This window comes from Lepisosteus oculatus, chromosome 7, assembly GCF_040954835.1.
Source record: "Lepisosteus oculatus isolate fLepOcu1 chromosome 7, fLepOcu1.hap2, whole genome shotgun sequence".
In the NCBI taxonomy this organism is placed as follows: Eukaryota; Metazoa; Chordata; class Actinopteri; order Semionotiformes; family Lepisosteidae; genus Lepisosteus; species Lepisosteus oculatus.
In genome coordinates this window covers 19,925,172-19,938,512 of record NC_090702.1, presented here as the reverse complement: position 1 = coordinate 19,938,512, position 13,341 = coordinate 19,925,172, and the positions used below count along the sequence as shown (strand labels likewise).

At 39.2% G+C, this 13,341-nt stretch overlaps 1 protein-coding gene across 13 annotated transcripts in view; it reads right to left on the bottom strand.

The window, feature by feature from the left end:
• The window catches only part of ppp1r12a (protein phosphatase 1, regulatory subunit 12A), an 81,607-nt gene extending 74,538 nt beyond the window's left edge, over positions 1-7,069 (bottom strand). For 4 of the 13 annotated variants that reach the window (XM_069192247.1, XM_069192250.1, XM_069192248.1 and 1 more), the window contains exon 1: positions 6,761-7,069. In XM_069192247.1, coding sequence (XP_069048348.1) covers positions 6,761-6,997 — 237 coding nt within the window. In that variant the 5' untranslated portion in view covers positions 6,998-7,069. The remainder of the gene's footprint in view (positions 1-6,760) is intronic. The other 9 variants (XM_069192255.1, XM_069192257.1, XM_069192251.1 and 6 more) reach the window with 3 other exon arrangements.
• Between the last annotated feature and the right edge of the window lie 6,272 nt (positions 7,070-13,341).

Sequence of the window (13,341 nt, the reverse complement as noted above, 5' to 3'; positions counted from 1 at the left end):
GTTCAACAAAAGAAGCAATACAACTCCCAACATATAACCTCGTAGTGATCTCTTACGATGATCTTAACTGTAAAATCTCACTCACCACTGTGCTTTAAACATTTAAAAACTAGAGCAATATGCTTCTTAAACTCACACTGATGACAGACGTAATGTCGAAGTGAACAAACATGCTATTCCTGTCAGTCAAAGCACCTGCAGATTTTCCAAATTGCAGTTACAAAGGTTTAATAACGACAATGCAATTTGTGGGGGCATCTTAAGAACCTGCTAGTTCTAATTTTAGTTTGGCGGACTGAAGATTTTTGCCTCCACCAATCTATTTTACACTTTTCAGTACAGTGCAAGCCCTGTGGCACACTGCCCTTCCCATTGAACCCTTTGTATCGGGTATTGTCAAGACTGACAAGATCATTTAAATACTTGTCAACACCACTTGCCAAAAAGCGAGAGCTACTCAAAACCCACAGAAATGAGGGGGCCTCCCAAGTGGCCCGGCTTGAGCTCTACGATCCAGGCGCCATGGGTTCGAGCCTGGATCCCGTCACCACACAAGTGACCAGGACTTCCACTTTCATACAACTGCTTGAGCGCTGCTGAAGGCAGGGTGGTTATAGCTGGCTGTCACCGAGACGGTGACCCCTGCGGTCTTGGGTACTCCTAGTCGAGCGGTTTTGCTGGTGACAGGTGCACTTCTTCTCCAACTGGTGCCGCTACTCCTGTACGGGGCTGCGTTGCCTGATATGTGTTGAAAGATGAGCGGTTCAACAGTAGTCTGTCCGATGTTCGATATGGAAAGAAGAGGAGCATTTCAGTACTTATTAAAAACGTCTGTATGATTTGAGCAAATGGAAGCAATTGTATCAAAGTGGAAAACTACAGCAGCCTAAATGAGAGCAAATCCTGATGTTAAACACTCAAACTGACAAACCACAGCACTTTTATGAAAGTTTCTAGCAGCCCCTACAATGCCCATTCAAATTGTTATGAGGTACAATTGAATAATAAGTTCGGAATATTACAAAAGCCATATTTCTATAGCCGATTTTCTGAAAGTGACTGCTGGGAAAAATTATATTTCGATTTCGTAGTTTAATCAGCCAATGACAAGAAATAGATTTCACTCCTAAAAGCATAGCGTACATCACATAAACGGCAAACCTTTTGTTCAATCAGAACAAAGTGCAAAACCAGAGCTCTGTGGAGCTAAAGGAGACAAACATTAACATGCAATGTCTGGATTCTCTTATGTCAGAGACACTACAAATAAAACTTTAAAGTGTGAAGAAAGGGGGCTAGTGCAGAGAAACCAGTCACAAAAATGTTGTGGGGTCTAGCACTGTTCCTATAAGCAGGAATGTTATATATAATTAATTTTAACAGCTTGCAAAGCAGCACATTTCTGAGCTTCTCCCCCTGCGGTAATTGTAATCATAAAGAAGCCAGCCCTGAACCATAAATATTCCACAATTCAGTTTTGATAGTTTGCTTCCTCTGCACACTGTGGTGCAGGGAATCACAGAGTGGTGTAAAAAGATGACAGCTGAGGAATGCCTCCTCTCCCATCCATGGTTTCCACTGAATGTCATTCAAGGAATGTTCACTCCAGACAACGACAGCCTGGAATGCACCCACCCATCAAATATCACCACATCTTACCGTCCTGCTCATTCACAACCTGACGGCCCTAACAATTCTTACATCTCCACTTTTTAAGGTCTGTTAGATCTGTAAGGCAGAGCTACTCGAGATGGTCTTTCCCATCAGTACGCAGCCCCCACAGCAGTGTAATTCAAAAGGTACAACACACAAAACTGAATTGATGTTGTATTAATCACATTAAGGTGAAATGAGAAAAACCTACACTGCACTTAGAGCTACTGAGCAAGCACTTTTACCACCACCATAAGTAGGTTTGCTAACTTAAGATTAGTTTAAATATAATGCTCAAATGTTCGTCTTTCAACTAATGGTGAGGAAGCATTTGTTCTAATGGAAAGAAAACTAAGGATTTCAATATTAACAATATTACCAGACTTTTATAATAATATATTACTACAACATTCTTTTCATTTAAATTTGTGCCTTTTTGCATAAATAAAATTACCACGTAAAAATGTAGTTTAAAAGTTAAACATTCTGTGTGCATACTGTAATTGACTTTTTTCCTATTCCAATACAGTATGCTAACATTTCTGCATCATTTTTGTGCTCTTTAGGGAGCCCCTTAAAAGGCACAAACATCCACCAGTCAACTAATAAACGCAAGCATTTTGCAAAAAACGAATCGCAAGTAAACTTCAGAAGAAGATACTTTAACTTCCAGTAATTCAGTCCAGTATTTCAGTTCCCACTTCAACTCAGCCCTCTGAAAACACAGCTGAAGGTTCCCATCCCCATTCCTGCCCCGCCAGTAAGCACAGTAGCCGAGGGAGATGCAGGAAGTGCTTAATTTACATCTGAATTAAGACCATTTCAAGTTAGCACCATTCCAGATGTACTTTCTATTGGGAATAATTTTATTTCTAATAACATTTTAGCTAACACAGAACAGAAGGGCACGACCAGCGGACATTACCTCTGGGCCTGTGCCAGATTTCAGCTAGAGGGCTGCTGAGAATGTGCAGTGACTCACAGCGAATACCAAACTTAGAGCGATCTACTGAATCAGACTCTAAAGGGGTACTTCTGAAGAAGCTATTTATAAAACTACACTGACCAGTACTACAGACCACAGTGTGCTTTTTCCACAAAGGGGCCGTTTCTTTAGGAGAGCAAGAAAACAGAACAGAAGAAAAATCTGAAACAGTATTCCACCTGTTCCTCAGCAGCGAGTGAAATCTATATCATTGTAAGGTAAGAATCAGGCCACAAGTCAAACATCAAGTTGTATTAATATTTATTGGAACTATTCAACACCTAACTTTACAAAACTAGGGAGATTCACAGCTTTTAAATTTATGAAAAACAGTTTCTCAGGTAAGAGCTGACAAGAAGTTCTAACATTCCAAACCATATATAGCACAAAGCACTGAACTCATGGTACTAATACTACGAGCCTCACACTAACGGCAGCACCATAAGGGATTCTGTACTGAGATTCCCCACAATGGCTGACACTATTGACCACTGAAGCAGGATTTCATGCAATTCCGTCTTGGATAGTGATTCTTGAATAATTAAAAACTGTGCAACATGACTATAAACACCTTTTACGCATAAAAGTTGTTTATACTCAATTGTCAGAACAACAAATCCTGTCGCAATACTCTACGAATTAACAATATGTAGTAAATATACCACTAACATTTACAGTTTGCAGAATTATTCATTTCAATTAACACACAACAAAGCAGAAACAGTATTCAGTGCAGATTAGCTGGGGTATTCTACACCTCTCCTGTAAATGAAGTTCCAGCCACTTCTGTCTTGAAACTTACAATTATCTCAGAAGAATAGCCTATTTAAAAGGAACGCCTCTCATATGAAATTCTATCAGGTGCAATAACTCTATTAGTAGTCAGAGCACAACAGCAAACCTAAACTCCACAACTATTCACTGCAAAGGACATTTGTGCACTAAACTTCCCCCCCACCCCAGACAAAAAGACCACTGGCTAAAGGATTCTAAGAAAGAATTATAAATGACTCCAAACTGATTAACGTGAGGAAGTTCAGTTCAAAAACATGAATAAGAAGACTGCTTTTTCTTAGCACATCTTAAAATCTAGAAATCTAGAAAAGAAGCTTATTATTTTCTTTACATCAATTAATAGCACAATTGCTGATATGTTGGAACCTGTACTGTGAGGTGAATGTAAATGCAACAAGGCACATAAACCAAAATAAAATAAATCAAGAGATCCGGCCCTTCACTAGAAGAGACAGAATGCGTAGCTGTGCTGAACTTCAGATCCAGAAAGACCGACTGAAACTCACTAGTAAGATCCTTGCTCCTTCCACACAATCCCCCAATGATTACAACAAAACCCTGTGTTTCCCCTTTTCTGGTTTCCCAGACTGCACTGCAACCAAACCTGCCCTTATGACAATCTGACAGAAAGGTTCAACTCTAAACAAGGTTGAGAAATCAATTTAAGTGGTAGTTTATGAAGAGATGCAGAGCTTCCAAAACTAAAATGCTTAATATGCCGATAAGGCACTTGCTTTTCATGGATCTTTCAGTGCAGGATTTTTTACATTATTCAAAGAAAATAATTTATATGAAAAACCTAATGATTGATAGCATTTGAATTATACCGACGAAAAAATTAACATGAACACTAATTCTGAAGGTTTTTAAATTAAGACATTATTTTGATTTATTTTAGGGCAAACAGCAAAAAAAAAGGACTAATGATAAATAAAATCCATGTCTCCATTAAGCATATAACAGCAACAACAATTTCCAAGACCTGGGGTTCTGTAGTACATGCCAACATCAGACAAAGAACCTGAATGTCATAAAGCGTACACTATTGTATGATTAACAGTATCTGTTAAAACACCCAGCAGTGGCCATGAGAAATAAACCATGATTCACGGCCCAGAGTTCCATATGAGTAAGATGAGATCATTAACGAAAAGTCACTGTTTAAACAAGTACCAATGCAATGTAAAGAAACATTATCATGTGCATCAATATAATGACTTCCATGAGACCTTTATAGGCTAACAGAGCAAAAGCCTATATAGTGTTACCATCACTAATCCCAAGAGCAAATTTGACACAAGGAAGAAAAAATATTAAGCCTTAAGCTAGTTAACAACGCGGCCAGTGATGTTTATGATAGATCACAGCCTTCCATAAGACTTACATACAAAAACTGACCGGGTTCTAAATACGACCAGTTCACACTGTCAGCCATATATGAATGAGAAACTCTTTAAAAAACAGAAAACTGTGGATTTATACATCAAGCTACAGGGACTCAGGTATATAAAACAATTTCAGGTATTTGTATATAAACAGAAAACAAATAGCCTTTACAAAAGCATGTAAAGGTTTTTTAAGCTCAGCAGAGTATTAGGGCTTATACAGAAGTGAAGATATTCAGACCAGTTTTTTTTTTCTGAACAATGTTCTCCAAATCTCCACAGTGATTTTAGACATGTATTATTTACCAGCTTCACTATTATTGTAATTAAGATGAGTATTACAAAAAGTGCTGCAGAGAACTCTACTTTTTTCTTCTTCCACAGACACCAATTCCAATCGTTCTTGGGTTAGCTTGGACCAAAAACTTAAATTTGCCTTGTTTCTTAAACCTGCTGAAACAAGAAACCTAACTTGACCTCCTAAATGTGCCCTTTTGTATCCTATACTGATCAAGACGGTATCATTTAAAGGATTCTATTACTTGGGGCTCATTTACTCATTGACCACCAGCCTTATTAACAAAAGGGGCAAATACATTTTTAAACAGCTGAACCCAGATTCAGGACAACACTGAGGCTAAAAAACACGCAGACGTATTCCACACAAGAAGACTTTTTAAATGCCAATCAAAGTATTTTTTTTATCTTTTCTGTGAATAACATCAATAAAGGTGCCATGAGCTCTGAGCCCTGTTGATCAAATCCGTCGTCCGTCAAGATCTGCAACACGAATAAAATAAACGCTTCTATATATTTAGTAAAGATGATTTATCAGAAGGGTTGGAACAAGAACAACTTTAAATCAAGGGTGAGCTGGAGGTCTTAGCAATTCCAACCCTGAAATGCATCTAACTGTTGACACTATTTACAAATACAGAAACAATGTTAACTGAAACCAGGAGACCACCCTCCCGCACAGAACCAGCTACGCAGAAAATCTTCCCTTATCGGTTGTGTTGTATCTGTTGTCTTGCTTTTTGTTCAATCCAGACTGCGGCACAGCTAGAAAGCTAAAAATATTGTTCCTGGTGCAACCCCCCGCCCCTAACATTAACACAAGATCAAATTAGAATCAATTGAGGGGGACAAGGTTACAAAAAAATAATACTTTGGAGGTGAAGCATAGAAGAACTTGATTTTTTCCCGAAGAACAGTAACGATTGTCTCGCAATCGACAATTTTTATTTCCACCGTATACAATATCGCTCTGACAGGCTTGACGTCCTGTCGCGTTACGGGGGAAAAAAAAACCCATCAGCGTTGGAATTACGTAACAAAAATCAAGCGCAGCTAAGTTAGACCCTTCTTGATCACTTTCTTGAGGGCTTTAGGCAGGAATTATATTTAAAAAAAAACCACCCAGCTCATCGGCACTTCTCTGTGTTGTCAGTCTGGCCAGACTACACCACCCATCGCTGTCTGCCTTGCAGAGCTCGGCTCGCATTTGACACGAATGATACTACAGCCCGGGACGTTTCTGCTTGGACTTGTAGCGCCAACAAAAGCAACACCAGCAGGACCCAAGAGGAATCGGGTAAAAAAAAAGGAAAAACCTAAACGTTTTTTCCTCTCCCCCCCCCCTTGTAGTTCAAATCCACCACCTCCACCTCCCCTCCCAACCCTCCGGACTGAACTCCCTTCACCCCAACACAACACAACAAGCTGCGGCTCCGCCACCGGCCCTCTGGTTACACCGCTACAAGCAGGGCTGGCAGAGGAAGAACGGCTCCCATTTTCCCGTTTTTCTCCTAATCAAAAGACTCTTCCTGATCCTACCTTCTCTTCTCGGGGATGGAGGCTTTTGTTTATTTTCCCCCCCAAACAACCAAATCTCGACAGGGGAAACGCCAACGAAAGGAGAAGGGAGAGAGAGGTAACAGACCTGATGGAGGGCGGTAAGCCCGTCCACATTGGCGTAGTTGATGTCAGCGCCCCGGTCCAGGAGCTTGAGCACCTCTTCGGTGTCGCCGCTGGAGCAGGCGGCCAGAAACACGGCGCCGTCGTCGAACTTCACCTTGGTCTTCTTCTTCTTCAGGATGGGCGGCTCCAGATCGGTCTCCGAGCCCAGCCATCGCTTCAGCTGCTCGTTCCGCTTCTGCTTGGCGTCCGCCATCTTCATCCCCTCCTGCCTCGGCTTTCTTATCTCTTTCCGAGGGAGGATATACTTTATACTGCCACTATCCCACAGCGCACTGGGGCGGGGGGAGAGGCGGGGGTGGCGTGTGGGATTCTGCTTTCCATAAGCTCGCGAGAAGACGGTGGTGATGCCGCTCTGCAGCAGAGCGGCGTCATCGGCGTGGAGGGGCTGTAAACATTGCGTGTGCGGGCTTTTGTCAGGTTGCTTCAGCTAGTCTTTCTGGGTTCCTGCTTGCTCTGCTACAGCGCGCCTCCAACTTAACGAAACTTTCTACACAGAAGAAATATTTCCACACAACGTCTTCTCCCTCCAAAAAGACGTTTCCCTGTAATTTAAGCGTTTCAAGCAATATGATGTACGGTGCACATTTGTTTCACAAGATACAACAAAGATTAAATTACGAAGGAGAATATGACTGATAATAATTTAAATTATTAAATGAATCTAAATTGTCAGAAATCTTTCAGTATCAATAAAAAAAACATTCTGTTCAGAAACGCAAATGTATCTACAACTGGCGTTTTTCATTTTTTTTTGATTGCAGCTGTCACTGCATAGTTCTTAGTGTATTAAAAAAAACTATTGTGACTGAGAAGAGTTGATGTGATCATTTACGTAACGTGTGCTGTTCATGTCTTCTTTCATTCCTCAATCCATAAAAGGGACGGTAAAGTATGCAAATGTTTTCCTGAGTGTGTAGTTCAATGGGAGCAATCATGCTTTTCCATTGCTTTTCCAAAGCAAAATGTTAGTTTGTTGATCTGGACATCTTCCTATCCTCTTTTCTTACCGTGTCTTTGTGACTTGTATATTTGTAAATGTAAACTTTTAGATTTTCTTTAGTGCATGCACATGTCAATGTGCAAGCAAATTCCTAAACACAATATTATTCTACAAAGTGAAATACATATACAATTCAAGGTTCAGTTCACAATACAGTCATATTTTGTTTCAAACTATGGTACATTCGTTTGATGAGTGCAACGTTCTTCCTTTTCATTTTCTGTGTTTTTGGATACGTCTGACTTTGCTTTTCATATCCAACTTTTTTCATGCCTTTTTCAAAGCAGGATCCTGTGGCATATTTGAATTTCTAGATAAGTGCTTTTATGAAAAGTACAATAAGGCTCTAAGAAAATATTCTTTTATTTTATATTCTATTATCATGGATGGGATGTGTGCAGCACAGATGGGAAGAATAAGATATGCTGCCAGTATGGTCCTCTCTGAACTTTCAGTTGACAGAATTCAGTGTTCTTTCCTTTCATTCCAAAGTAACTACAGTATAATACCATAAATCATCTAGAACAAGTGCCTATTAGTATTATGCTTCCATGTACAGACCTCAGTTTGTATCAGTATAAAATATGGTGTGCTTTAAAAGCACACTTTAAAAGATAGGACTCTCATTACAATATATCTCCTTAATGTAGTTTGAAAATCAACCTATATCTTGAAAGAGATGTAGTTCTTTTCACCAATGTTGAATGTCATGTAGCTGAAAAATATGGAGAAGAGTACCATATGTACTCTTATATGTGAATAATTTTTATTTTACTTTTATTCTTCACTTTTTATGAATTATGTTTTGCAAAGAATATTTGGTTTTCTTCTGGGGCACCCAAGTGTGGTGGCTCTGTGGCTAAGGATCTGTGCCTGTGGCTGGAAGGTTGCTGGTTTGTATCCCGCGGCCAGCAGAGGAATCCTCTGTGCCGTATAAATGGCTGACCCTGCGCTCTGATCCCAAGCTCTTAATATAAGAATTTTTATATGGCCAATAAAGTGACCTCATCTTTTATCTCTTATAGAATTATCTGTAAGTCTTCTATGTGAGAGACGCATTGTATTCTTTATGATTCCAGTGCTTGATTTTGCATACGTTTGGCAGAGCAGTGTGTATACTCAAGTCATGTGACGCCAGGGCCTCTTAAGCATCTGATAGCACAGAGAGCTTGCCATCAAACTCTAAAACCAAACAGCTATAGTTTTTTTTCTATAGTATCTCTCATTTGGAAGAAGTTAGCAGTTCACAACAGCCTTCCCATTTGTCGCACTACAGTAAGATTAACCTTGGAGGACAGCAAAAGTGATAGTAGGATTTCCACCCTGAAGTCTGATCAGACACTCAGCGAGGGTGGGCCTCTATCAAAAAATCAGGTTGCTGTTGTACATGCTGCTAGTAGACCAGTTCGTGGCACTCTTCACTCTGAACCAGAATTTTCGGAACAACACCAAAGTATGATGACCACGGACACAAATCATTTTTGCTGCGATATCAAAACCAAGTCAAAGACAATTGGTGTCCCGTCCAGGGTGTACCCCCGCCTTGTGACTGTTGCTTGCTGGGATAGTCTCCAGCTCCCATATGGACCTGTATTGGATAAAGCAGTTCTGCATTGCTTTAAAGATTAGGAGCATTACAGAAACAAATTACTTTGAATAGCACTTTTCTTCGCAAGGATCTCATAGCATAACCCTTATGTACTAGCTAAATTATACCTTGAGCTTTACCTATTTGGCATACCAATTTTTCTCCCTTCATTCATTTACTAATTAAATTAGTGATGCCATTTCTCACTCTGCAGCTTAATTGTTTCATAGTGGGGCGGCTGACACATAATGGCTGCTGTGCATTACGCATTTGAATGCTGCATTTCAGTGGTGGTTGAAGTTGGTCTACTACTATATACTAATTATTATTACTGCATTTCGTGAACATTAAACACACATTGGCTGATATTGGGCTTAATTACCAAACTAACCAGTCCTGAAAAACAAACCATGGCCTGCTTCTACTTCTTGTCTATGGTATAATCTGTCTTAAACTAATGCTGACCTAGTCTCTGATTGAGCTGCAATATCTTTTAGATATTCAGCAAGTGAAACCATTTTCTTATGTCCACTGCTTTTCTTTTTGTCTCTGAAGAAATGGAATATGCACCGAGTTATAAATAAAAAATGAATGATTAGTTTCACTTGAAACCATGAATTAATGGTTTGCAATGGAAGCTTGATTTAATAGTTACCTTCGTTTAAATGATTTGTTTTACATAAGAAGACTTCGGTTTGTTGCCCTGCGATGGACTGGCATCCTGCCCAGGGTGTATCCTGCCTTGCACCTGTTGCTTGCCAGAACAGGCTCCAACTCTGCCATGACCCTGTATTGGATAGTTAGAAAATGGATGGATGAATGGGTACAGTTTGTACCTTAAATCTTGAGCTTAAATAAGGGGTAAAGTTATTAAACAGGCTAATGTCATTTCCTCAAGAAAACAAATGCTCAATGTCGACATCTTTGCTGCTACATAACTTTTACATGTCCAGTTACTTTAAAGATTGGACTTAATTGAACTAGGATTATATCTTAAATTACAATGTAAAGTTTTTAAACAGTTGTGTATGATTTGTTTGGATATTCTGCAATGGCCACAAAATCTCAGGAGGTAAACAGTAATTTATAGAAAAATGTAATGGAATATCTAGATGTGTTTTTTTGTTTTGATTGATTTTCATGGTAAAGATTTTATTTATAGTTTATAATTGTCTCACAGTAACTATAGAAATAAAACTAATATTCTGTTTTTTAAAGAGAAAAATGTCTTTACTTGTAGCACCAGGGAGATGCTGTAGATTAGTTATTAAGAAAGGCCTGGTTTATGGCAATTTAATACCCATGTTCTTTCCATGGGAATTATATCCTTTCTTTTCAAGAAGAGCTCATTAAAGCTTCAAGCCTACATAAAGAAGCAGTAAACATGACAGATAAAGAAAAAAAACAGAATACTTAATTGTTAACTTTTAAATTGAAGCAGTTCCAATTAAATAAAACGGTTTAGAATATTTGTATTGGTGCTTTATTCATTCTTTTGCAATGGAGCTTTTAACCTAAAAGCAGATTATCTATCTTCATTAGAAGCAGTATCACTTCTGATTAGATTATGTGCACTCATGCTGATATGACACAGTGAACACTTGAGTGTTTGCTCATAATTGCTCACACACAATTGCAGCTTTAATCCTGAAAGGGAAAAATGTCAGTACCAAACACTGCCTTCCAACAGAAGAATCCCTTCCAAACCAGCGGGCATGGATTGGGGCTGTTTTGTTGCCTTAGGACCCCAATGGTTTGCTGTCATTGACAGTACCATGAATTCTGCACTGTTAGCAAATTCTGGAGGAGAATTGCAGGGCATTCATTTACCAGCTGAAACCCAGCTGTAAGTGGGTCATGCAGCAAGACAATGATACTAAATATACTGTATAAGCAGAACTGCAGCTGAATGGTTAAAGAAGATGTTTCACAGTTTGGATCAGCCAAGGCAAGGGCCGCACCCAAATCCTGTTGAAATGTCATAGGAGCCCCTGAAGCAACATGGTCATGCAAGGAAATGCCCAGATATTACTGTCACAAAGCAGTTCTGTGAAAAGGAATGGGTCAAATTAATACAAGCCACTGAAAGATACTGATGAATACTTACAGGAAATGTGTAGTTGGTGTCACCACTGCTCAAGGAGGTGTCACCAATTACTGAATGGGGGGTTCACATACTTTTCCACATGAAGATATTTGTTATTGGGTCAGTGTTTGGTTTAAATAAACAAATAAAATATAATTACTCATCTTTAAACATTCTTCTCACTTCATACAGTACTTACATCTTTTTTAAAGAAGTTTGTGAAGATCTTTGTGAAGATCTATCCTGGAGTCCTTGCACTGGCTTCCGGTCAAATTCCGCGTAGACTTTAAAATCCTCATGCTCACCTACAAGGCTTTACATGGCTTGGCACCTCAATACCTGTCTGAACTTTTATCGCCCTACTCCCCACCTCGCAACCTCCGCTCTTCAAATTCTGCCCTCCTTACTGTCCCCCAAGCCCGTCTACATTGTATGGGCGACAGGGCCTTCTCCTGCTATGCCCTCAAGCTCTGGAACTCTTTACCCAAGGATATTAGAGAGTCACCTTCTCTAAACTCCTTCAAATCCAGACTCAAAACTTTCTTCTTCAGTAAAGCCTTTACTTAACTGGTTCCATTCTTCACCCCTCTGCTCTTCTTAATACCATCTTCCACGGTCTCCTCTATTGTTATTGTTGTATTGTTGTAATTATAATTGTGTCCTGTCTTGTGAAATTTTCTTATTTATTGTTGTAGTCTTCTTATTTATTGTTATTGTCATCCTGTAAAGCGCTTTGAGAAGCCACCTTTAAAGGCGCTATATAAAATAAAGTTTATTATTATTATTATTATCTTATTATGGGCAAGACAGAGCGGGGCTAGGGATTCTGGTCCATTGCAGGGATCACACACGTATTCAAAAGCACAAGCACACAGGTGTAACTTAGAGGTGCCAATTAAACCAGCGATCTTGTCTTTGGAAGGTGGGAGGAAACATGAGCACCGGAGATCTATATGGAGAAAGAAGGGCTAATATTTATTTTTTTATCACAGGGCAGTAGAAGTAGAAGGTCTGCAATATTTTCTTTGTACCAACCGCAGTGTATTAATCAGATTGCTTGGAAGTTCAATGAGAGGGGAGTTACAGTAATTGATTTTTGCAGACACAGCGCATGAATCATGATCCTGGCATAAAGAAATTACAGCCAAGGTACAGTAGCAGCACTTTCAGATGGTAGGAAGAGAACTGGCACAGTCAAGCCAACGTAAACACACAGGATCAAGCCCAGTTTGTCGTGATTTAAAGTTAAATTAGAAGCTTATATTGTGCCAAAGTACATGATAAAACCAGTCTTCTGCTTATGTCAGAACATCCTCAATAAGATCATTAGCATATCTCTGAGGTCATGTACAGTATGGTGAATGACTTGTGACTGACAGCGTGCTCAGAGCCAGCAGCTGTTTTGTCTGGTCTTTATATATATGAGTATATCAATATGTACCCATAATTTTATAAAAAGTGCTGTTACCCAGTGCCAAAAAATACTGCATGATTCCTGCAGGACATACAGTATGGGAATAGAAGAGGTTTGGTAAAATTCAATATACATTCTTACCCATATACGTAAATTCTTCAATTTTCCTAAAGAACTCCTTTAAAATATAACATTGTTATTTTTAAAATGATTACTTCAAAATAATTTAATATCTTCTTATTTGGATTTTTTTTTCGCATGCAGAAACTTGAAACTCTTGGCTGGTTTGTTGCTGTTGTTGTTGAGTGGGTACTTTTTTATTATGCAAACAAAAACCTTAATATCATGACAATACAAAAGGTTAACACGTTTCATCATGTCCTAATGTTTCATAGTGTCGGAAGCATATACAAGGGTAGTATAACTGAACATGAGGAAATTGTTCTTCCTCCTAC